At 44.6% G+C, this 23905-nt stretch overlaps 1 protein-coding gene across 1 annotated transcript; it reads left to right on the top strand.

The window, feature by feature from the left end:
- The first annotated feature begins 1933 nt into the window (after window positions 1–1933).
- Window positions 1934–23203, top strand: LOC106577829 (protein mono-ADP-ribosyltransferase PARP14). Its single transcript, XM_082965232.1, has 7 exons — window positions 1934–2295; window positions 11975–12099; window positions 15501–17681; window positions 17805–18044; window positions 18159–18383; window positions 19606–19654; window positions 19768–23203. The coding sequence occupies exons 1-7, from the start codon at window positions 2124–2126 to the stop codon at window positions 20973–20975; spliced, it is 4200 nt and encodes a 1399-aa protein (XP_082821358.1). The 5' UTR covers window positions 1934–2123; the 3' UTR covers window positions 20976–23203.
- Window positions 23204–23905: the final 702 nt, after the last annotated feature.

Raw genomic sequence — 23905 nt, forward strand, 5'->3', positions numbered from 1 at the left:
CATAGATTCGAGAAGTATGCAGGAGGACATGAGACAAAGGAATGTGCAGCATCGATGGGAAAAATTGTGTGTGTAAACTGTAGGGGTACCCAGGGTGCTGGAGATCAGAGGTGTCCAGTGAGAGAAAGGCAGGTTGAGGTTGCCAGGATCAGAGTAGTGCATGACGTGTCTTATGCTGAAGCAGTGAAGAGGGTGGTAGAAGAAGATGGGCCCAGGGTGAGGGATGCTAAAAGGATCCTTGTCAGTAGACCAAGGTCAATAGAGAGTGCAGGGCCGGTTCCAGGCATAAGCAACATAAGCGATCGCTTATGGTAGTGCTTCCCAAACTCGGTCCTGGAGCACGCCCTGGGTGCACGGTTTTGTTTTTTTACCCTAGCACTACACAGCTGATTCAAATAACCAACTCATCAAGCTTTGATTATTTGAATCAACTGTGTAGTGCTAGGGCAAAAACCAAAACGTGCAACCCCTGGGGGCCCCAGGACCGAGTGTGGGAAAACCTGGCTTAGGGCCCCCTAATCAAAAGAATAGTATAATATACTAGGTGCAATTTCGAAATTTGGTAATGCATCAGCAGTTTTTCTCTTGTTATGTCAAGTCACTGACAGTCACTCAATTAACTGTCAGCTAACAGTTTTTAGATTGGTAGTTAGTCTAGACAGCTATCTAAACTTGTACATTTTTCTCTCCACCCCATCACAAAATGGGTAGAATTGCACACAATTAGCTGAAAAACAGCAACAAATGATCTGTAAATGTGTAGAATTGCAGGAAATTGACTTTAAATCAAATGATTCTCTCCACCGTCAAGAGGGGGGCCACTAAAATGTTTTGCAACAAGATGAGGGGCCCCCCCAACCAAATCTCGCTTAGGGCCCCCAAAAGCCTGCAGCCGCCTCTGAGAGAGTGATAGGAATAAAGTGATTCACTATTATTATTTATTTTGTCATGGCCATGATTGTCAACTGTACCGCAGGAATGGAACGTGAATCACAGAGGATAGATGTTGTGGTGACAACTGCAGAGACGTGCTTGGGTGTATGAGAGTTTACTGCACATGAGTTACAAGATGTTTTGAACGATAGTGTCCTGTCCTCCCAGGTGTAGGATCAGATCGGGCCAGAGTAGTGTAATAGTGATTTGGTTTTAATGGGTGTAGGGTTAGTTGGTAGGGCAATTCTTTATAATAGAGAATATTAAGCTAAAACACCAGTGGAGGCTGGTGGGAGGAGCTATAGTAATGGCTGGAATGGATTAAATGGAATGGAGTAAACATGTGGTTTCCATATGTTTGATGCCGTCCCATTTATTCCATTCCAGCCATTACAATTAGCCCGTCCTCCTATAGCTCCTCCCACTACCCTCCAATGTGATACACAGCCAAAACATTAGGTGGCTGCATGCACCTACAACATTTGTTTGCGGACAGCCATAATACCAAAGAGAAGAAGAAGAACGTCGAGGAGTGAAGTCAGGGGAGGTGCATCTGTGACAGCCAAAAGTCGGACACAAATGTAGTTTTCCAACAGCAAAGCTCAGATCAACATGATCTGAGCTTTGCTTTATAATGTTGACCCCCAAATCGCACCCTCACAAACTGAAATCATATGTGCGTTGAAGGAATTATACAACAAACAAAGTGATGAGGCTGTTTGTATGTGGCTGCCGCTGCTATGCAAGTGGACTGTGTATGCAGGTGTTCAGGAGTGTGTTAATTCCGCCGATTCTGTTGAAAAATGTTTCTTAAACGGAAGGAAACAAAATGGGGATAGACCTGCCTGAATTTGTCCAATAGAAACTCTTGTTTTGTTTGCAAAACATAACGTTTTTCAACTGTTTGGACTAATGATTACAACCTAGATCAGCTAGGTGAACACTTGACAAAACTGCTCCGCTTGAATGAGCCCAGGTCTATGTTGCCAAGTAGAATCCAAAAAGGTGTGTTCCTTTTGCGAGAGACGTGCTCGCTTCAGCCTACATTGATTGGCAAGTTCACCAGCAAAAAAAATAAATGACAGTAGGCCTGATGATCGGTAAACGGTTGTGGTGTTCGAATGAAACTGATTTGAGCCCGTGTACAGTAGCTATTATAAGAAAGCGAATAGGCTACTTTAAGTTACAATATGGAAGTTTACAAATACCCCGTTTTCTTCGAGGTTCACAGTCTGGATCCAGCACAGAAAGAGAAGATAGAAAAGTACTTTCAGGTTCGCCGTAAATCTGGTGGTGGAGACTGCGGACCGATAGACAAAGTTGGTGACAACGTTTACAAGATCGCATTTATTGACGAAGCAGGTATGAAAATGTTGAATTTGAACTGTACTTGAAACTAAATGTGAAACGTAAAAAAGTATCTTAAAATCTTTTCCTGTGGATAATTCTGGAACAGTTTCACTTACACATTTAAATTGGCTACATGCGTAAACATAACACACCCTGCTCACCCCATCCCCATTATCTCTGTCCTATCATAACGTATAGTTCACCCAAATTACAAATGTACATACTGGTTTCCATACCCTGTAAGCAGTCTAAGCAGTTTCCACAATGTTTAATATTTGTGGCACAAATCCCATTCAAGTCATGTGACCGATATTAACCAGTTGGTTTTATAGTCACACATTATGACATTCAACAGACAAACAGACATTCATCAGACATTCAACAGATATTCGCCAAAATCAATTTCAAATTGTAAAAGTCAATAACGAATTAATTGATTGTCACAGAAACATAAAAATAGATATGGTTTATTCTATAAATGTCTAGCATACTTTTACAACCTTTGTTTTGAATAAAAAATCCAGTTTTGATTTGATGGAAATACATCAAATCTTTCAAACAAAATGTTATAGCTGTATAAATCAATAACTAATTCACCCTTTGTCACAGAATCATCATACTAGGTGTGATTGATTCTATAAATGTCTAGCATACTTTTACAACCTTTGTTTTGAGGAAAAATTCCAGTATAATTAAATAAACTTCAAAGCGCTGGCAGTGCATTCAGACTTCTATCTCCCGAAACATGCGCATAAGGTGAAAATACATGCAAGCCATGCATACTTGCAGAGCTTGTGCACCTGTTTACATGGTTCTGTTCCTGCTTCAGGTGATAGAAATACTACCATCACTTTGATAAAGTGATTTAATTATACTTTCCTGTGGATATATTGTCTCGCATTCCTACTGTTGAAAGGACCAACAGCGGTAACACAATTTTTTGCCCAACGTAGAATTAGATGCAATTCAGTGTCGGGTTTCGCGGGAAGTGGAAACAGTGCCAGTGAAACTAAACGAAAGCATGGATTTCTGTCATGCCTTTACCATAGACTGCTTACAGGCTAGCGAAACCAATGTCATTTTGTAATTTGGGTGAACTACCCGTTTAAGGAAGCTGTTGCGCTATCACCTTAAACATTTTATTATATATATATACACACTGTATATAGTTCATGGGATTCGATAGGTCTATTGCAAAAAATAAATGTGATGTGTTGTCAAAACAATTCAATGCATGCAAGAGGCTGAATAAATAGTTTAAATATTATGGTATATTATTATCCCTTAAAGCACCAACAAGGGTCAAGTTTGACCCCAAGTATCACGTTCACCGTCCTCAAACTCCCTGTCATAGATCAGCCAAGGCGCAGCGTGCCGGTAATTCCACATATTTTTATTGAAGTGAAACCGAACAAAACAAGAAACAGGTAAAACAGAAAACATTGTGACGCAACTGAGGCGCACACAAAACACTCACAGAAAGAATAACTACACCTGGGGAAAAGGCTGCCTACGTATGATTCCTAATCAGAGACAATGATAGACAGCTGCCTCTGATTAGGAACCATACTCGGCCAAACACAAAGAAATACATGACATAGAATGGCCACCCCACATCACACCCTGAGCTAACCATAATAGAGGAAATAAAACGTCTCTCTCAGGTCAGGGCGTGAAAGTACCCCCCTCCCCCCCACCCCCAAAGGTGCGGACTCCCGGTCGCAAACCTGAACCTATAGGGGAGGGTCCTGGTGGGCATCTACCCATGGTGGCGGGTCCGGTTCGGGGCGTAGCCCCCACTCCGCCCGCTGATCCCTCCGCTTTTGTGTCACCGGAGGAACCAGACCGCGGATCTTTGCCGGAAGCTCCGAACCGTGGATCGTCGTAGAAGGAACCGGACCGAGGGTCATCGCCGGAGGTTCTGGACTGCAGACCGCCGCTGAAGACTCCGGACTGCAAACCGTCGCTGAAGGCCCCGGACTTCGGACCGTCGCTGAAGGCTCCGGACTGCGAGCCGTCTCAGGAGGCTCCGTACTGCGGGCCGTCTCAGGAGGCTCCCGACTGGGGACCGTCGCTGCAGGCTCCGTGCCATGGATCGTCACTACAGTCTCCGGGCCATGGATCATCACTGGAGGCTTCGCGCCATGGATCATCCCTACAGGCTCCGGGCCAGGGATTATGACTGGAGGCTTCGTGCCATGGATCATCCCTACAGGCTCCGGGCCATGGATTATGACTGGAGGCTTCACGCCATGGATCATCCCTACAGGCTCCGGGCCATGGATTATGACTGGAGGCTTCGTGCCATGGATCATCCCTACAGGCTCCGGGCCATGGATTATCACAGGAGGCTTCTTACGTGGAGCCGGAATAGGTCTCACCGGACTGGGGAGACGCACTTGAGACTGGGTGCGCAGAGCAGGCACAGGGTATACTGGGCCGTGGAGGCACACTGGAGGTCTGGAGCTTAGGGCTGGCACAACCCGTCCTGGCTGTACGCTTACTTTAGCCCGGCAAGTGCGGGGCGCGGGCACAGGACGAACTGGGCTGTGCAGGCGCACTGGCGATACAGTGCGTAGAACTGGCGCAGGATATACTGGGCCGAGAAGGCGTACTGGAGACCAGGAGCGCTGAGCTGGCACAACCCTTCCTGGCTGGATGCCAACTCTAGCACGGCAACTGCGTGGCGCAGGCACAGAGCGCACCAGGCTGTGAATGCGAACTGGCGACACCGTGCGAATCACCGCATAACACGGTGCCTGACCAGTCCTACTTTCCCCACGGTAAGCATGGGGAGTTGGCTGAGGTCTCCACCCTGACTCTGCCAATCTCCCCGTGTGCCCCCCCCCCCCCCCCACACAATTTTTTTGGGGGGTGCTTCTCGTGCTTCCGTCGATGTTGATTCTCCCCAGTCCAGCTCGTCTTCCCAGTAAGCGCACGCAGCTTGGCTTTCTTGTGGTGGGTAACTCTGTCACGTTCACTGTCCTCAAACTCCCTGTCATAGAGCAGCCAAGGCGCAGCGTGCCGGTAATTCCACATAGTTTTATTGAAGTGAAACCGAACAAAACAAGAAACAGGTAAAACAGAAAACAACGTGACGCAACTGAGGCGCACACAAAACACTCACAGAAAGAATAATTACCCACAACTACAGGTGGGGAAAAGGCTGCCTAAGTATGATTCCTAATCAGAGACAACGATAGATAGCTGCCTCTGATTAGGAACCATACTCGGCCAAACACAAAGAAATACATGACATAGAATGGCCACCCCACATCACACCCTGAGCTAACCAAAATAGAGGAAATAAAACGTCTCTCTCAGGTCAGGGCGTGACACCAAGGGGTAAAAAAAGGGGTCATTTTTTAAACCCTTTTCTTTTATTCTTTGAAAATTTGTCAAGAAACTAGTTACTGAAAAAATAAAAAACACCATTTGCCATAATGTCTGTGTTAATATGGTGGCATGAAAAAATTTATATTTTGTATAATAGTGGTGTGCAGCAAAGCTGAAAATGTGGACTCAGTTCACTTTCTGACAAAAGCACCAAATGTGGCACAGATGTAGATATATATATATATATATAGTATGCACCCTGAAAATATATAGATATTGACCCACTCCAGATTTGACCCCTGGGGGGTCATGGTAGCGTAACTCAAAAATAACACTTTTTTAAAATTCTAGTTCATTTCTCTGTACCAAGTTGAGTTTCATATTTCAGATACATTTGGAACTAAGTTAAAAAGCTATAAAGTCTGATGGCACCACCACCTATATAGCCTATAATGCCCAACTTAGGGTGTACCGGTACTTCAGATTAGCTCAATTACCATTTACCTAGCCTCTGAGTATCACAGAAACTGTCATTTAGATGCAGGGAGTAGGAAGCAGGTGCAGTTAGTGAGTTTAATAACAATGAGCGATAACAAAACAAGAGAAGCATCTGACATGGAAACAAACAATACTATCTAATGACAAGAGTGCTATATAAAGGGTAAGTAATCCAGGGAGTAATGAAGTCCAGGTGTGACTGATAATGAGATGCAGGTGTGCGTTGCCAGGACTGGTGGTTAGTAGACCAGCGATGTCGAGTGCCGGAGAGGGGGAGCAGGAGTAGATGTGACAGTCCCCCCCAACACGCGGCTCCAGCCGCAGGACGACGGCGGCCAGGAGGACAGCCCCGAGGGAGAGGAGCAGCCTGGTCTGGACGTGAAGGTGGAACTCTCGGATGATGTTGGGATCTAGAATGTCGTCCACTGGAACCCAACATCACTCCTCTGGATTGTACCCCTCCCAATCCACCAGGTACTGGAGCTGACCCCCATGATGTTGGGAGTCCAGGAGGGATCTGACGACATAGGCAGGGCTTCCCTCAATGTCCAGGGGAGGGGGGGATGGCATCAGCCAAAGGAACAGGAACCACCGGCCTGAGGGAAACATGAAAAGATGGTGAGATCCGGAAGTTAGTGGGGAGTTGTAATCTGTAAATGACATTGTTGACCCTTTGGAGGACCTTGAACGGCCCCACAAACCAGGGACTCAGCTCCTTACAGGCCAGGTGGAGTGGGAGGGTCCTGGCGGAGAGCCAGACACGATCACCAGGATGGACCACGGTAGCCTCACTGCAGTGGGCATCCGCGTGCTCTTTCTGACAGCGCGCTGGAGTCTCACGTTAGCATCGTTCCATACCTCTTCTGCGTGGCTGAACCACTCGTTTACCACAGGAGATTCGGTCTGGCTCGGAGTCCATGGAGCCAGGGCTGGCTGATAACCCAGAACACACTGGAAGGGAGTCAGCCCGATGGAGGAGTGTTGCAATGAATTCTGGGTGTATTCAGCCTTAGGAAGGTATCGGGCCCACTCCCCCTGCCGGTCCTGGCAGTGGCTCCTCATTAACCTCCCCAGCTCCTGGTTCATTCCTCTCCAGCTGCCCATTAGACTGACGCTGGTACCCGGAAGTGAGGCTGACCGTGACCCCCAGCTTCTCCATGAAAGGCTTCCATACACGTGATGTGAATTGGGGGCCACGATCTGAGACGATATCCTCTGTAAAGCCATAGTGCCGGAAGACCTGCTGAAACAGTGCCTCAGCGACCTGTAGAGCATTATGGCGACAAGAGAGAAGGATGAAAGAGCATGATTTAGAGAATCTGTCCACTATCACCAACATGGTGGTAAAACCATCAGAAGAGGGGAGATCAGTGACAAAGTCAATGGACAGATGAGACCAGGGACGCTGAGGCACAGGAAGGAGTTTCCCTGCTGGAGCGTTCCCGGGGGGATTTGGATTGGGCACATACGGAACAGGAGTTGACATAACGAGTTTGGCGGAAAGTGATGAGGATGGAATACTCACGCCAAACCCAGGAGACGGATGATCACGTCGCTGTCCCTCTGCTCTTGTTGATCCCCAGTTAGAATGTACCGGACACCATTGAAGTTGGTGCCCCTCCTGTCTGCAACAAGGACAGAGCCCCAGCTGTCTACGACGGCATCGCTCAGCCGCGGAGAGACGTGTGGCCCCCACCTCCATGGGTTCAGGCTCTGACTCAGAACGATCAACGGAGGAGGGAGAGAGGCGATCCGGGTTTCGACGCTCACGAAGAAGGTTATCCAGACAGAGGACCATCGTGATGAAGGGGTCCAAGGATAAGTTGTCATCTTAGCGTGCCAACTCCTTCTGGACCTCTTCGCGCAATCCTTTTATGAAGAGGTTGCGGAGCGCCGGCTCATTCCAGCCGCTGGATGCTGCCACTGTCTGAAAGGTGAGCACCTACTCTTCTGCGGTCTGGCCATCCTGACGTAGTTGGAGTAGGCGCTCACCCCCCTCTCTACCCTCCTGTGGCTGGTCGAAGACCACCCTAAACAGAGCCATGAACCCCTCATAGGAACCCAGCACCCAGCTTATCCTCTCCTCTCTCCCAGATGGCCGTGGCCCACTCCAACGCTCATCTGGTCAGCAGAGAAATAACCGTGGCAACCTTGGACCTCTCAGTGGTGGAGGCTCCCATCTGATGAGCGAAATAGAGGGAGAACTGGAGTAGGGAGGGGTACACGGCATTTCAATGGAGTTCCGTCCCATTTGTCCGGGAAGGACAATCTGGCATTGCTGAACAGGACGGACAGCTGGATGGGCTGGGGTGCTGGCTCGCTGGGTCGACTTGTGATAGAGAATCTCCACTGTTTGGACATGATGCCCCTTGAGTAATGTTGACTCGTTGAAGAGGACCTCATCCATAGCCGTTCCCAAATGAGCCAGCTGGTTGAGGTGTTGACAAAGTATAGTCGTGGCCAAAAGTTTTGAGAATGACACAAATATTAATTTTCACAAAGTCTGCTGCCTCAGTTTGTATGATGGCAATTTGCATATACTCCAGAATGTTATGAAGGGTGATCATATGAATTGCAATTAATTGCAAAGTCCCTCTTTGCCATGCAAATGAACCGAATCCCCCAAAAACATTTCCACTGCATTTCAGCCCTGCCACAAAAGAAGGCTTCAGGGCGCCCAAGAAAGTCCAGCAAGCGCCAGGACCGTCTCCTAAAGTTGATTCAGCTGCGGGATCGGGGCACCACCAGTACAGACCTTGCTCAGGAATGGCAGCAGGTAGGTGTGAGTGCATCTGCACACACATTGAGGTGAAGACTTTTAGAGGATGGCCTGGTGTCAAGAAGGGCAGCAAAGAAGCCACTTCTCTCCAGGAAAAACATCAGGGACAGACTGATATTCTGCAAAAGGTACAGGGATTGGACTGCTGAGGACTGGGGTAAAGTCATTTTCTCTGATGAATCCCCTTTCCGATTGTTTGGGGCATTCGGAAAAAAAGCTTGTTCGGAGAAGACAAGGTGAGCGCTACCATCAGTCCTGTGTCATGCCAACAGTAAAGCATCCTGAGACCATTCATGTGTGGGGTTGCTTCTCAGCCAAGGGAGTGGGCTCACTCACAATTTTGCCTAAGAACACAGCCATGAATAAAGAATGGGACCAACACATCCTCCGAGAGCAACTTCTCCCAACCATCCAGGAACAGTTTGGTGATGAACAATGCCTTTTCCTGCATGATGGAGCACCTTGCCATAAGGCAAAAGTGATAACTAAGTGGCTCGGGGAACAAAACATCGATATTTTGGGTCCATGGCGAGGAAACTCCTCAGACCTTAATCCTATTGAGAACTTGTGGTCAATCCTCAAGAAGCGGGTGGACAAACAAAATCCCACAAATTCTGACAAACTCCAAGCATTGATTATGCAAGAATGGGCTGCCATCAGTCAGGATGTGGCCCAGAAGTTAATTGACAGCATGCCAGGGCGGATTGCAGAGGTCTTGAAAAATGTATTTCTTTGTCATTCTCAACTTTTGGCCACGACTGTAGGTGTCCCTGTTCACCGACCATCTGGGAGATGTCTTGATTAACTGCTGCTTCCATTTGTGGAGGTAGTATTCTGTAACATAGATGCCAGGAGTCAGGAAGCAGGTGCAGTTAGTGAGTTTAATAACAACAAACATGGATCGATAATAAAAAATGAAAAGTGTCTGACATGGAAACACAAACAACAATACCTGATGACTGACAACAAGAGTGTGATATAAAGGGTAAGTAATCAAGGAAATAATGAAGTCCAGATGTGACTCATAATGAGATGCATGTGTAGCTCAGTTGCTAGAGCATGGCGCTTGCAACGCCAGGGTTGTGGGTACGATTCCCACGGGGGGCCAGTATTTAAAATGTAATAAAAATGTATCCATTTTCTGTAAGTCGCTCTGGATAAGAGCGTCTGCTAAATGACTAAAATGTGAAATGTCTGTAATAATGGTTGCCAGGATTGCGTAAAGGTGGGTTGCCAGGACCTGTGGTTAGTAGACTGACGCTGGAGAGGGGGAGTGGGAGTAGACGTAACAGAAACACAACACTTTGAATGAATAGCCAAACATTTTTCATAAGTTTCTATTGATTACATTTATAAAAATAACTGTTAACCCCTGTGCGACATCCAGCGAAAAATCATATCGCCATTAGCATAACAAAATGTAATAAAAAAAAAATATCATTTTTTTTTTTCAAATTATATCGTTTTATAGATACACCTCTCCTGAATCAAACCACGTTGTCCGATTTCAAATGTTTTACAGCAAAAGCAAAACATTGGATTATGTTAGAGGAGTATATCGTTAAAGTAGCCACATAGCCATTTTCCGACCAACCACATGCATCACAAATAACCAAAAAACAGCTAAATGCAGCACTAACCTTTGACAATCTTCATCAGATGACACACCTAGGACATCATGTTACACTATACATGCATTCTTTTGTTCAATAAAGTTCATATTTATATATAAAAACAGCATTTTACATCGGTGCGTAACGTTGACTAACTATTTTCCCTCAAATGCATCCGATGAAACAGAGCTACAATTTACTAAATTACTATTCGAAAACATTTTTAAAATGTAATATTGTCATTCTAAGATTTATAGATGAATATCTCTTGAAAGCACCTGTAATGCCAGATTTAAAATTAACTTTACTGGGTAATCATACTTTGCGATGAAAGGGGATGCGATACTCTGAAAAATAGGCTAACGTTACAGGTCAGCGCCATCTTGGAACAATCGCATATCACATCTAGTCTTCTATACTATTGTCAATAATCCCTTACCTTTGGTTGTCTTCATCAGAAAGCACTTCCAGGAATCCCAGGTCCACAACAAATGTATTTTCGTTCGAAAAAATTACTCCTTTATGTTCCAAGAGCTTGTTCTTGTTAGCGCGTCTGAAGGCTGATCCAAATGCTCCGTCGGCCGCCGGACAGCCATTTCGAGAACATGCATTTTTTTCCCATTTAGGTTCGTTCAAACATGTCAAACGTTGTATAACATAAATCTTCAGGGCGTTTTTCAACAAGAGAGCCAATAAGATTCAAGGAGGATGATTGCATTGTCTTTCAAAACGTTTCGAAAGGGGAGGGAAGCCAGGGCCGCCGGCGTCATAATGGTGATGGCCCTCCTCATGTGACCAATTTCAACAGCGTCTCATTCATTCAGTTTTCACAGTAGGAGACTCAATCCACTTTGTAAAGACTGGGGACATCTAGTGGAAGCAATAGGAAGTGCTCAATGAACCATAGCTCACGGTGTGATTTAATAGGCAACGTGATGAAGTTGAGTTCGCAATTCAGAATTCCACTTCCTGTTTCGATCTGTCTCGGGGTTTTGACTGCCATATGAGTTCTGTTATACTCACAGACACCATTCAAACAGTTTTAGAAACTTTAGGGTGTTTTCTATACACAAGTATTAATTATATGCATATCCTAGCTTCTGAGTTTGAGTAGTAGGCCGTTTAAAATGGGCACGATTTTTTTTCAAAATGCGCTGTGGCGCCCCCTATCCTAGGCGAACGTCAAGAGGTTAAAAGCATGCAAAACATACAAAAACCGATGTGTGAAAATGTGAAAGAAAATATGCTTGTGTTACAAAAGGTTAATTAAATTATACGTGTTACTGCTTGACAGACAGTGTCTCTATGCAATCATTACCAATTTGGGGTAAAAAATGACCCCATTTGGTGCTTTTAAGATAAACATTTGTTGGTGATTTTAGTTTTTTTTTTTTTTTTACCACTACTACTATAACAACAGCAACTACAAGTACAACAACAACTCATCCCTCTGTAACTCTTCCAGTCCAGGAGAGGGTACTTCAGAAAGCTCATCATGTGTTGGAGATGCCTGGAGGACCTCTCTCCCTCACTCTGAGAGACAGCCTGGAGCCTCCACCCACAACAACCTCACCAGTCAGCAGTCAGTCGGTGAGGCCAGACAATACAGACACACCTATACAGTACATGCAGAGTCACATAACCTGTTAGATAAGACTTTTATGTTCCATAACATGAGGTCCAAATACACAGACGTCAGTGCACTGTTGTTGTATTTACATGCCAGTAAACACAAAGTTTAGTCAAATATCATGCATCTGTCTATCAGGTAATGACTTTATTATCCCTTCAAATGAGGTCAAAATGGTCTGCACTGATTTTATTGCATGTTTGATTTTACTTGATGTTATAATAAGTAAAACATGAATTGACAATATGAGGAATGACATTAAAATAAATTCTAACGAAAAAAAATCGGTACTAAACTAACAAAATGGACAAATGTCAAACCAGCTACTAGATTTATCAGATAATCCAGACGCAACTGTATGGTCGACATACAATGATAAACGTAGATAAAGCCAAACATAATAATCATTAACCTCTATGGGGCAGGCGGGATGAATTCGTCCCACCTACGTAACAGCCAGTTGAATCCTGTGGCGCGATTTTCAAATACCTTAAAAATCCTATTACTTCAATTTCTCAAACATATGACTATTTTACAGCTATTTAAAGACAAGACTCTCGTTAATCTAACCACACTGTCCGATTTCAAAAAGGCTTTACAACGAAAGCAAAACATTAGATTATGTCAGCAGAGTACCAAGCCAGAAATAATCAGACACCCATTTTTCAAGCTAGCATATAATGTCACAAAAACCCAGAAGACAGCTAAATGCAGCACTAACCGTTGATCTTCATCAGATGACACACCTAGGACATTATGTTATACAATACATGCATGTTTTGTTCAATCAAGTTCATATTTATATCAAAAAACAGCTTTTTACATTAGCATGTGACGTTCAGAACTAGCACTTCCGGGGAATTTGCTAACAATTTACTAAATTACTCACGATAAACGTTCACAAAAAGCATAACAATTATTTTAAGAATTATAGATACATTACTCCTCTATGCACTCGATATGTCCGATTTTAAAATCGCTTTTCGGTGAAAGCACATTTTGCAATATTCTAAGTACATAGCCCGGCATCACAGGGCTAGCTATTTAGACACCCAGCAGGTTTAGCACTCACCAATATCAGATTTACTATAAGAAAAATGGTCTTACCTTTCCTGTTCTTCGTCAGAATGCACTCCCAGGACTTCTACTTCAATAACAAATGTAGGTTTGGTCCAAAATAATCCATAGTTATGTTCCAACAGCGACGTTTAGTTCGTGCGTTCTAGACACTATCCCAATGCTAAATATCGGTCGCGCGCACGGCGCATTTCGTGACAAAAGATTTCTAAATATTTCATTACCGTACTTCGAAGCATGTCAACAGCTGTTTAAAATACATTTTTATGCCATTTTTCTCGTAAAAAAGCGATAATATTTCGACCGGGAATCTGCAATTAGATAAACAGCTGAAGGAAAATATATCACTGGGTCGAATCGGGCACGCGCCTAATTCCATTGTCCTCTGATGGGCCACTTGGCAAAGGCGATTATGTGTTTCAGCCTGAGGCTGCCTCGTCATCGTTCAGGTTTTTCCCGGGCTCTGAGAGCCTATTGGAGCCGTAGGAAATGTCACGTTACAGTTAAGATCCTGACTCTTCAATAAACAGAAGCAAGAACAACAACACCTTGTCAGACAGGCCACTTCCTGCATGAAACCTTCTCAGGTTTTTGCCTGCCAAATGAGTTCTGTTATACTCACAGACACCATTCAAACAGTTTTAGAAACTTTAGGGTGTTTTCTATCCATATGTAATAAGTATATGCATATTCTAGTTACTGGGTAGGAGTGGTAACCAGATTAAATCGGGTACGTTTTTTATCCGGCGGTGTAAATACTGCCCCCTAGCCCTAACAGGTTAAAACCTCTTAGGGCTAGGGGGCAGTATTTTCACGGCCGGATGAAAAACATACCCAATTTAAACAGGTTACTACTCTGTCCCAGAAACTAGAATATGCATATTATTAGTAGATTTGGATAGAAAACACTCTGATGTTTCAAAACTGTTTGAATGGTGTCTGTGAGTATAACAGAACTCATATTGCAGGCAAAAACCTGAGAAAAATCCAAGCAGGAACTGGGAAGTCTGGCGCTTGTAGTCCTTTCAAGTGATTGCCTTGACTGTATACAGTGACTTAGGGTTCATTTTGCACTTCCTAAAGCTTCCACTAGATGTCAGCAGTCTTTAGAATGGTGTTTGAAGATTCTATGGTGAATTTGAAGGGAATACCAGCTGTGGTAAACTGGTGTCCCATGATAAGGCATGGGATCAAGTCACGTGCAATGACTTGGGAGCGAGCTGAGTTCATATTCACTCCTAAAGACAACGGATAGGTCCGGTTGGAATTTTATTCAAGGTATATGATAAAAGCAACCTAAAGATTGATTCTATACATCGTTTGACATGTTTCTACAAACTGTAGTATAACTTTTTTGACTTTTCGTCTGGACTAAGTAAGCATGCGCGTAGTGGATTTGGATACTGAACCCAACGCGCAAACAAAATGGATCATTTGGAAATAAATATGAACTTTATCGAACTTTTATTGTGGAGCTGGGATTCCTGGGAGTGCCTTCTGATGAAGATAATCAAAGATAAGTGAATATTTCTAATGTAATTTCTTAGTTTTATTGACTCCAAGATGGCGGGTTTCTAGTTGTTAGTGTCATCTGGGCTGTACTCAGATTATTGCAAATTGTGCTTTCGCCGTGAACCTTTTTTGAAATCGGACAAAGCGATTACATTTAGGAGAAGTGTATCTATAATTCTGTGCATAACACTTCTATATTGATCAATGTTTACAATGAGAATTTACGTACTATGTGTGCTCATTGTGCTGATTCACCGGGAGGTTTGGAGGGAAAACATTTCTCAACATTACGTGCCAATGTAAAATGCTGTTTTGGGATATAAATATGAACTTTATCGAGCAAAACATACATGTATTGTGTAACATAATTTCCTAGGAGTGTCATCTGATGAAGATCGTCAAAGGTTAGTGCTTCATTTAGCTGTGTTTTGGGTTTTTGTGTTGCATCTAGTTGCTTGGAAAATGGCTGTGTGGTGTTTCTTGTGAAGTTTATGTCCTAACATAATCAAATTTTATGCTTTCGCCATAAAGCCTTTTTGAAATCGGACAATGTGGTTAGATTAACAAGAAGTTTATCTTTAAAATGGTGTAAAATAGTTGATTGTTTGAGAAAATGGAATTATAAGATTTTAGCTGTTTTAAATTTGGCGCTCTGATTTTCCACTGGCTGTTGTCAAACTCAATCCCGTTAACGGGATGAGAACGGGAAGGGGTCCCATAGAGGTTAACAGTGGAATTACCCAGGACTTACACCTTTTTTCTCTGACTCTAGAGTCACCAGTCCCTCCCATTTCATCCCTCCCTCCCTGTCCAGACATCGCCACCTGGTGGCCTAGAGCATGAACTCCATCTAGACTCCTACCTCCTGCGATACCTGATGGAGAGCCCTGGGGCTGGAAGAGACCTGCAACAGCAGCTGTCCTCTCTGGGCTGCTCTGTCCACCTCTATCCAGAGGACGGGAGGGCAGTGGTCAGAGATTCAGGCCAAGCTGGGTTATGTGGAGATGGGATCGGGTTTGGGGTGGGACCATGGAAGGCAGAGGTAGAGAGACTGTTCAAACAGCTCCAGGAGCAGTACAAATGCCACTATGAGGTAGACCCACGTAAGCTCCAGACTCTGTTGCGGAGCAGTACCCTGGGTTCGGAGGATGTGGGGGTTTACTGCGAGGCAGGGGAAGGGTTTGCGGTGGTAGTTGGGGAGGGGCCCGAGGTCCAGGCCAAGCTGAAGGAGCTGGAGGCCTTCCAGTCTCAGGGTCTGAGCTCCGGGATGCAGGAGAAGATCAGCACCACCTGTCGTCTGGGACAGTCCAAACTCCGTCTTCTAGGGAAAGTGATAGAGAAGGATCTAGGTGAGGCTGTTCCAGGGGTGAGGGTGACGCGCAGTAACTCAGCTCAGCTGGTGCTGGAGGGTTCAGCAAGTGAAGTCCGGACAGCCAGACAGTTAGTTACAAATAAGATCTCTCTGGTGCTGGAGCAGGTGGTGCCTAAGGTGTCCCCCCACCTTCTGTCCTTCCTGAGGGATGAGTATGGGAGGCCTGGGAACCTGAGCAGTCTGCTGGGGTTGGGACTCCATGTGGAGGTAGAGTTGGGGGATAGAGAGCTCCGTCTGTTCTCCCTCTCCTCTGGGAAATTGGACCAGGCTGAGAAGGATCTGCTGGGGGAGTTTGGGGAGGAGAAGATTGATGTGCCCAACTGTGCCGCCCTGCCATCTGGACTGAAATCCAAGCTTGAGAAGAAGGTCAAGGAGATGAACCAGAGCAGACGCAGGGTGGTAGCAAGGTATGGTCCTGGGTGTAGAGTGCAGTTGCTGGGCCACATGAAGGAGGTTCAGGAGCTGAGGGAGGAGATCAGGGCCTTTCTGATAGACCAGTCCAGTGTGGAGGAGACAGTGTGTCTCCCTTACCCGGAGATTGCTGACCACCTACCAGAACTGCTGGAGAGGATCGGTGTGGAACACACTGGGGTGACCCTCTACCACTTAGCCTCAGCCATCCACCCCACTGTGGTGCTCTGTGGACCCTCTGTCCGGGTGACCCAGGTTAAGGAGAGGTTGGGCCCCGCTCTGGCCTCCTTGGTCCACCAGACTGTGACCATAGATCAGCCGGGGGCGCAACGCTACATCCAGGGCCTGGGAAGTGAGTACCTGGGAGTGGTGGGCCGCTCTCAACACTGCCTCATGCCGCTGCACAACCACGGTGGTACTGCCGGCGAAGCTAGCACCGGCCCGAAACTGGAGGAGATGATCACATCCACCAGCTATCGCCTCCAGCGGGGGCTGCAGGTAGTGGTGCGTCAAGGTGACATCACCAAGGAACGGGCAGATGCACTGGTGAACGCAGCCAATGAGGACCTGGATCACGCTGGTGGCGTGGCTGCAGCTCTAAGCCGTGTGGGGGGGCCTAGGGTACAGCAGGCCAGCAGGGATCTGGTTAGGCAGATAGGGAGAGTACCCACAGGTACAGTGGTAGAGACCACAGGAGGGAATCTGCCTTGTAAGATGCTGCTGCACGCGGTAGGACCTGTAGGTGGCAGCGTAGGTGGGAATGAGCGCCCTCTGCTGGAGAAGACAGTAAAGGCAGCCCTGGATCTGGCAGAGACCCTGGAGCTCCAGACTCTGGCCATGCCTTGCATCAGCTCGGGGATATTCGGCGTTCCTCTGAAGGTGTGTTCTGAGGCCATAGTCTCTGCTGTGAGGGACTTTGGGAGGGAACAGCGCATCCTTACCAAGGTCACTCTGATTGATGTGAGTGGAGAGGCAGTGAGAGCCATGCAGGAGGCCTGTGATAGGCTGTTACAGGGTAAGAGGGAGTTTCCTGGGTGGGAGGTAGAGTCCAGCACCACCACTACACATGCTCCTCAGAGAGACACCACTGCTGCCTCCGCCAGGGGAACAGCTGCTCCAGAGGTCTGTGTCCAGGTGGAGATCATCCAGGGAACCATAGAGAAGCAGCAGGTGAGAGAGATACACACTGACATGACCACAGCCTTGATTCAACAACACTCTGTGAATTATGTTGATTTCATACTGACTCAATGTTCTCTTTCTTTTTCTCTTTCCATCGCTCTCTCTCTGAAGGTGGATGCGCTGGTGTCCCCCATGGTTGGTAGTGACCCTCTCTCCTCCCGAGTGGGTAATGTCTTGTTGGATGCAGCTGGACCGGCGCTGATGACAGCATTTCTGAGGGAATCAGGGGAACAGATTGCACCTGGTGACAAGGTTCTGGTGGAGGGACTGTCTGGTCTCAGCTCTGGCCGTGTCTTCTTCCTCAGCTGTGCACACTGGGACAACAACCCCCAAGGACCAGCAGTACAGGGTGTGTGTGTGTGTGTGTGTGTGTGTGTGTGTGTGTGTGTGTGTGTGTGTGTGTGTGTGTGTGTGTGTTGTGACCTTTGAACTTCCATTAACCCTTGACCTCTGGTCCTCTCTCAGGCTCTGAGGCAGGGTGTGAGGAAAATTCTGACCTCTTGTGAGAACCGGGGCTTCCGTTCCGTTGCCTTCCCTGTAGTTGGAACTGGTGTGGTTCTCCAGTTCCCTGACAACGTGGTAGCACAGGTTCTGCTAGAAGAGATCCGTAGGTATGAGCAGAACCGAGCGAGCAGAACCCCATTCCTTGTCCGCATCATTGTCCATCCAAATGACAGAGATTCTACCAAGGTGAGCAGGGACTTTTGAAGAAGGTCTCACTCAATGCATTGGGGAAAAAATCCTTTAACCTCTATGGGCTAGGTGGGACTCTTGCGTCCCACCTACGTAACAGCCACTGCCAGCCTGTGGCGCGATTTTCAAAACCTTAAAAATCCTATTACTTCAATTTCTCAAACATATGATATGACTATTTTACAGCCATTTAAAGACAAGACTCTCGTTAATCTAACCACACTGTCCGATTTCAAAAAGGCTTTACAACGAAAGCAAAACATTAGATTATGTCAGCAGAGTACCAAGCCAGAAATAATCAGACACCCATTTTTCAAGCCAGCATATAATGTCACCAAAACCCAGAAGACAGCTAAATGCAGCACTCACCTTTGATGATCTTCATCAGATGACAACCCTAGGACATTATGTTATACAATACATGCATGTTTTGTTCAATCAAGTTCATATTTATATCAAAAACCAGCTTTTTACATTAGCATGTGACGTTCAGAACTAGCATACCCCCCGCAAACTTCCGGGGAATTCGCTAACATTTTACTAAATTACTCACGATAAACGTTCACAAAAAGCATAACAATTATTTTAAGAATTATAGATACAGACCTCCTCTATGCACTCGATATGTCCGATTTTAAAATAGCTTTTTGGTGAAAGCACATTTTGCAATATTCTAAGTACATAGCCCAGGCATCACGGGCTCGCTATTTAGACACCCGGCAAGTTTAGCACTCACCATAATCATATTTACTATTATAAAAGTTTGATTACCTTTTGTTGTCTTCGTCAGAATGCACACCCAGGACTGCTACTTCAATAACAAATGTTGGTTTGGTCCAAAATAATCCATCGTTATATCCGAATAGCGGCCAGACAGGCCACTTCCTGTAAAGGAATCTCTCAGGTTTTGACCTGCCATTTGAGTTCTGTTATACTCACAGACACCATTCAAACAGTTTTAGAAAATGTAGGGTGTTTTCTATCCATATGTAATAAGTATATGCATATTCTAGTTACTGGGTAGGAGTGGTAACCAGATTAAATCGGGTATGTTTTTTATCCAGCCGTGTCAATACTGCCCCCTAGCCCTAACAGGTTAACTTCAATGTTTCAGCCAAGCCATTTTATAATACTGTCATACATCCATAATTACAGATTATTTTCAATAATAACAGTTACAGTCCTTCATTGCAGTTGTATTGTTTGTTCTAATCCACAGGCTTTTCAGACTGCCCAGAATGCTTTGCATCTCAGAGGGTTCGTATTAGGTACTCGACCAGAGCAAGGTGAGTTACAACACTTCACCCCCACCTTTAAATCAAATACATTATTAGTATGTGATTGATCCATTTGAAGTTATAATTATGAACCCTCCCTATAGACATCAGGATTGTGCTGCTGGGGAAAACCGGAGGAGGTAAAAGCAGTGCTGGAAACACCATCTTCGGACAAGATGATGTGTTCCTCTCAGACAGTTCCTCCACCTCCTCAACACAGATATGTAAAGCTCATACCAAGAACATCAAAGGAAGAAACATCACCCTGATTGACACACCTGGATTCTTTGACACTGACATCCCTGAAGAGGAGCTGAAACCTAAAATAGTCAAATGTATAACAGAGTGTGCTCCGGGGCCACATGCCTTTCTCATTGTACTGAAAGTTGAACGGTACACAGTCCACGAGAACGAAGCCATAGCGAAAATCGAGACATATTTTTCACCAGAGGCCTTCAAATATGCCACAGTCCTCTTCACTCATGGTGACCAGCTCAATGGTTTGACCATTGAGAAGTTTGTCCAACAGAATGCTGAACTGAACAAGCTTGTGGAGAAATGTGGAGGCCGCTATCACGTGATCGACAACAAATACTGGAACACCAATCAGCAGGGTCAGTACAGGGACAATCAGTACCAAGTAGCAGAGTTACTCAACACCATAGAGAAGATGGTGAGAGATAACGGAGGAGGGTTCTACACCAACGAGATGCTCCAAGAGGCAGAGAGATTAATACAAGCAGAGATAGAGAGTCTTAGGAAGGAGTCAAAAGGCCAGATGTCAGAGGAAGAGATGAGAAAACAAGCCAAGGAAAGAGCGAGGAGGAAACTCCTGATCAAATTGTCAGGGATAGCAACAGGTGCAGTGGTAGGAGCTCTACTTGGGGTAACACTGGTGATAATGATTCCACTCACACTCGCTACACAACCATTGATCAATTTAGTCAAAAGTAATATAGCAGCTTCAATGACAATAGGGCCAGCAGCCGTGGCGGAGGTAGCATTACCAGTACTTACAGTAGAGTCAGGGCTGGGAGTGGGTTCAGGGATAGGCATAGGTGCAGGGGTAGGCATAGCTGCAGGAGTTGTCGTTGGGATGGCCGCAACAGCAGGAGCAATAAGAGGAGGGATAGTAGGAGCTACTGCAGCAGAGGAGGCAGAGACAGTACAGGAGGCAGCAGGGAAAGCAGCCAATGCTGTCTACCATGAAGCTAAGGGTCTTTATGACCAAGCAGGACACCTTTTGAAAGGTTACAGTAACAGATCAGATACAACTGGATTCATGCATAAGAATCATACGTGGAATAATTGAAAGAGTGATGGCAAAGTGTGTTTCAACATCTGACTAACTATGTAGACATCAGTCAGTTATATTCCACTGTTGAATAGCTCTTTGTCCCATTTCTTTTTCTTTCTGTTTTGTAAAAAGCAGATTACTGGGTTGTACATTCAGGGTTATACATAGGTGTGTTCAAACTTTTGTCTGGTATTAAACTGCATTGGGTTCTGGACCATGACCATCCATAGGCTTATGGTTCACACATGCGGTTGAGGGAGCAGGTTACCATTTATTGGGTTACCATTTATTTATCACAAAGCAGAAAACATTTTCATACGTTTCAGTAACTCTAAGTAGATGCTATATACCTGAAACTATTGAGTGATGGCAACGTGTGTTTTAACATCTGACTAATAACTATGTAGACACCAGTCAGTTCTATACCACTGTAGAATAGCTGCTTGTCCAAAATATGTAGCTGCTTGTCCAAATGTAAAAAAAAAAAAATACTTAGCATACATTTTTCATTTTTATAGTTTTGTAAAAATCAAGGGATATATATTGCAAATAGTTCTGTGGCAGTCATGAAAATGTGTCAGCTGGTTATTGACATGCAAAAGTCTGATTTTATAGTTTGAAGAATATAATTGAATGTCACAGGCGTCGAAATGAGTAGACCAAGGCACAGTGTGTAAAGTGCTCGTATTTCCTTTATTTATGATAACACTTAAACAAAATAACAAAAACCACAGCCAACAGTTCCGTCAGGTACATAGACGAAACGGAAAACATCTACCCACAAAACCCAAAGGAAAAACAGGCTGCCTAAGTATGGCTTCCAATCAGAGACAACGATAAACACCTGCCTCTGATTGGAAACCATACCCGGCCAAAACATAGAAATAGAAATCTAGAAAAAGCCCACATATAAACGGAAAACCCCAAACCACCCAAAACAACCACCTGTCACGCCCTGACCACTCTACTATGGAAAATGTCCTCTTACAATGGTCAGGACGTGACATTGAACTTGATAGGATGTTTTTCCCATGTCAGATCGTGTGCGTATATGAAGTGGCTATATGTTGGGAGTAAAAGTGAACATTTCAAACAATACCAATAGAGTTATATGGTTAGAACCTTAGAATGTCTTAGAAATCAAAACGTATATTGGCGCATGATGCGACTATAGGCAATTGTTGATTTGAGAAAGTCGCAAAAAAACTTGGCGCTTTGTTCCTTGCCTGATCACATTTTCTCCCATCAGACTAATCTCAGTTTAATCTTGTTTTTACCCAAATGTAAAATAACTTTAGATTTAGAATAGCTCTTTATCAAATGGGCAGGAACAGGGGCAGAGGGGAAATAAATGTAATCTGTATGCTCTGGGGGCCACTTCCCGTTATTCCGGTTATTTCACTCCACACAACAACCACTGTTTAGGGGCATGCAGCCTCTTGCTGCGCGACAGGTGATATTCCGCCCAAACTCAGAATACTAAGGGCACTCCAACCCTGTTCCTGCAGCTATCCAGTGCTTCATTTGGGGAACCAAGTTAAATCTGTTAAGAACATTGATAGTAACATGTTTTAACAACGAAATATATTTAATTAAACTGTTTACAGCCTCCCTCTCTGCGCGCTCAAGAACGGAATGATGGGGAGACGGAAACGCACGGTGGTGAGATATTCTGTAGCTAATCGTAATGCGTAAGCCTATTAATTATGAAAAAAAAAACGATTACTAGGATATTCAAAATCCTGTACACATTCCCTTTAATTGTTGGCTAACTCTGAATTCGTATAGGACCAATTATGTACCAAATACATCTTAAATCTGTTTTAAAATGTTATTCTGCCATGCACAATATGTGGTAGGCTATGTATAACGGCACAATCATTATTTTAATTCAGGTTTTTTTTTCAGGCTTGGGCTCAGATATAGGCTTATATGTATGCATAAGCTCTAATAGCATAAGGTTGTTGTTTAATTAATCATCACCTTAGATGGCGCTGTCCATTTCATTGTGTTGGGCTTTGAAACAACATCCATGTTTTCCATTGAGTTTCAACCTGTCGTTGAACTTCTTTCTTCAAAGTGATCAATCACAGTGAGATGAGTTTTAAAAGCACATACTGTTTTGATGATTTTGATTGTACTTGCATTGATGTCAGAGTGATTAGAGGAACAATAGACCGATCTGATTATGGTTAGCGAGGTACTACCAACGCATTTCTATTGGTACTACCAACGCATTTCCAGAGTGCATAAAAGGATATTACCATGACTCAAAGGTCACATGGAATTTTACTGCGGTCATGACTGATGACATGGTCATATGGTCACCTCAACAGCCCTAGAATATGATTAAACTGCATAGTATTTATTTGTGGGCCATGACAATCCATAGGCTTATGGTTTAAACAGCTGGAGGAGGAACACATGGCTTTTTATACTCTGACTTCATTGGAATGATTATTACACCGAAGCAAATAAAATATGACCCATTCATTGGACACAGAGAGTAAATGTTCTTAACATTTAATTATTTAATTTGTAGTAATGCATTTTCTGTAAAACATGCATATTTCAATTAGATATATTGATTGTTTGAACTGAAACTAGGTAATGTTCTGAATGTGAGAGAGCTTCTGCGAATAATTCCAATTCATGTCATCTATATTTTGAATCGTGAGCTTTGAAAATACAAAAGGTGGGGGGACTTTCTTATAACCAACTAGAAAACAGTGAGTGTGTGTGTGTGTGTGTGTGTGTGTGTGTGTGTGTGTATGTATATATAAGCAACATGGTCTCATTACAATACGTCAAAATAGTGACATTTAACCATTGTAGTTACATTGTAGTATCACCTATGCTTAATGTACATGTATGTCAGGAGGGAGAGAACGTAGGGTTGTTTAGGCATTGATTTTATGTTTTAAAAAGTGAAATATTACAAAAAA

The sequence above is a fragment of the Salmo salar genome, chromosome 18, assembly GCF_965601325.2.
Source record: "Salmo salar chromosome 18, fSalSal1, whole genome shotgun sequence".
NCBI classification, from domain to species: Eukaryota; Metazoa; Chordata; class Actinopteri; order Salmoniformes; family Salmonidae; genus Salmo; species Salmo salar.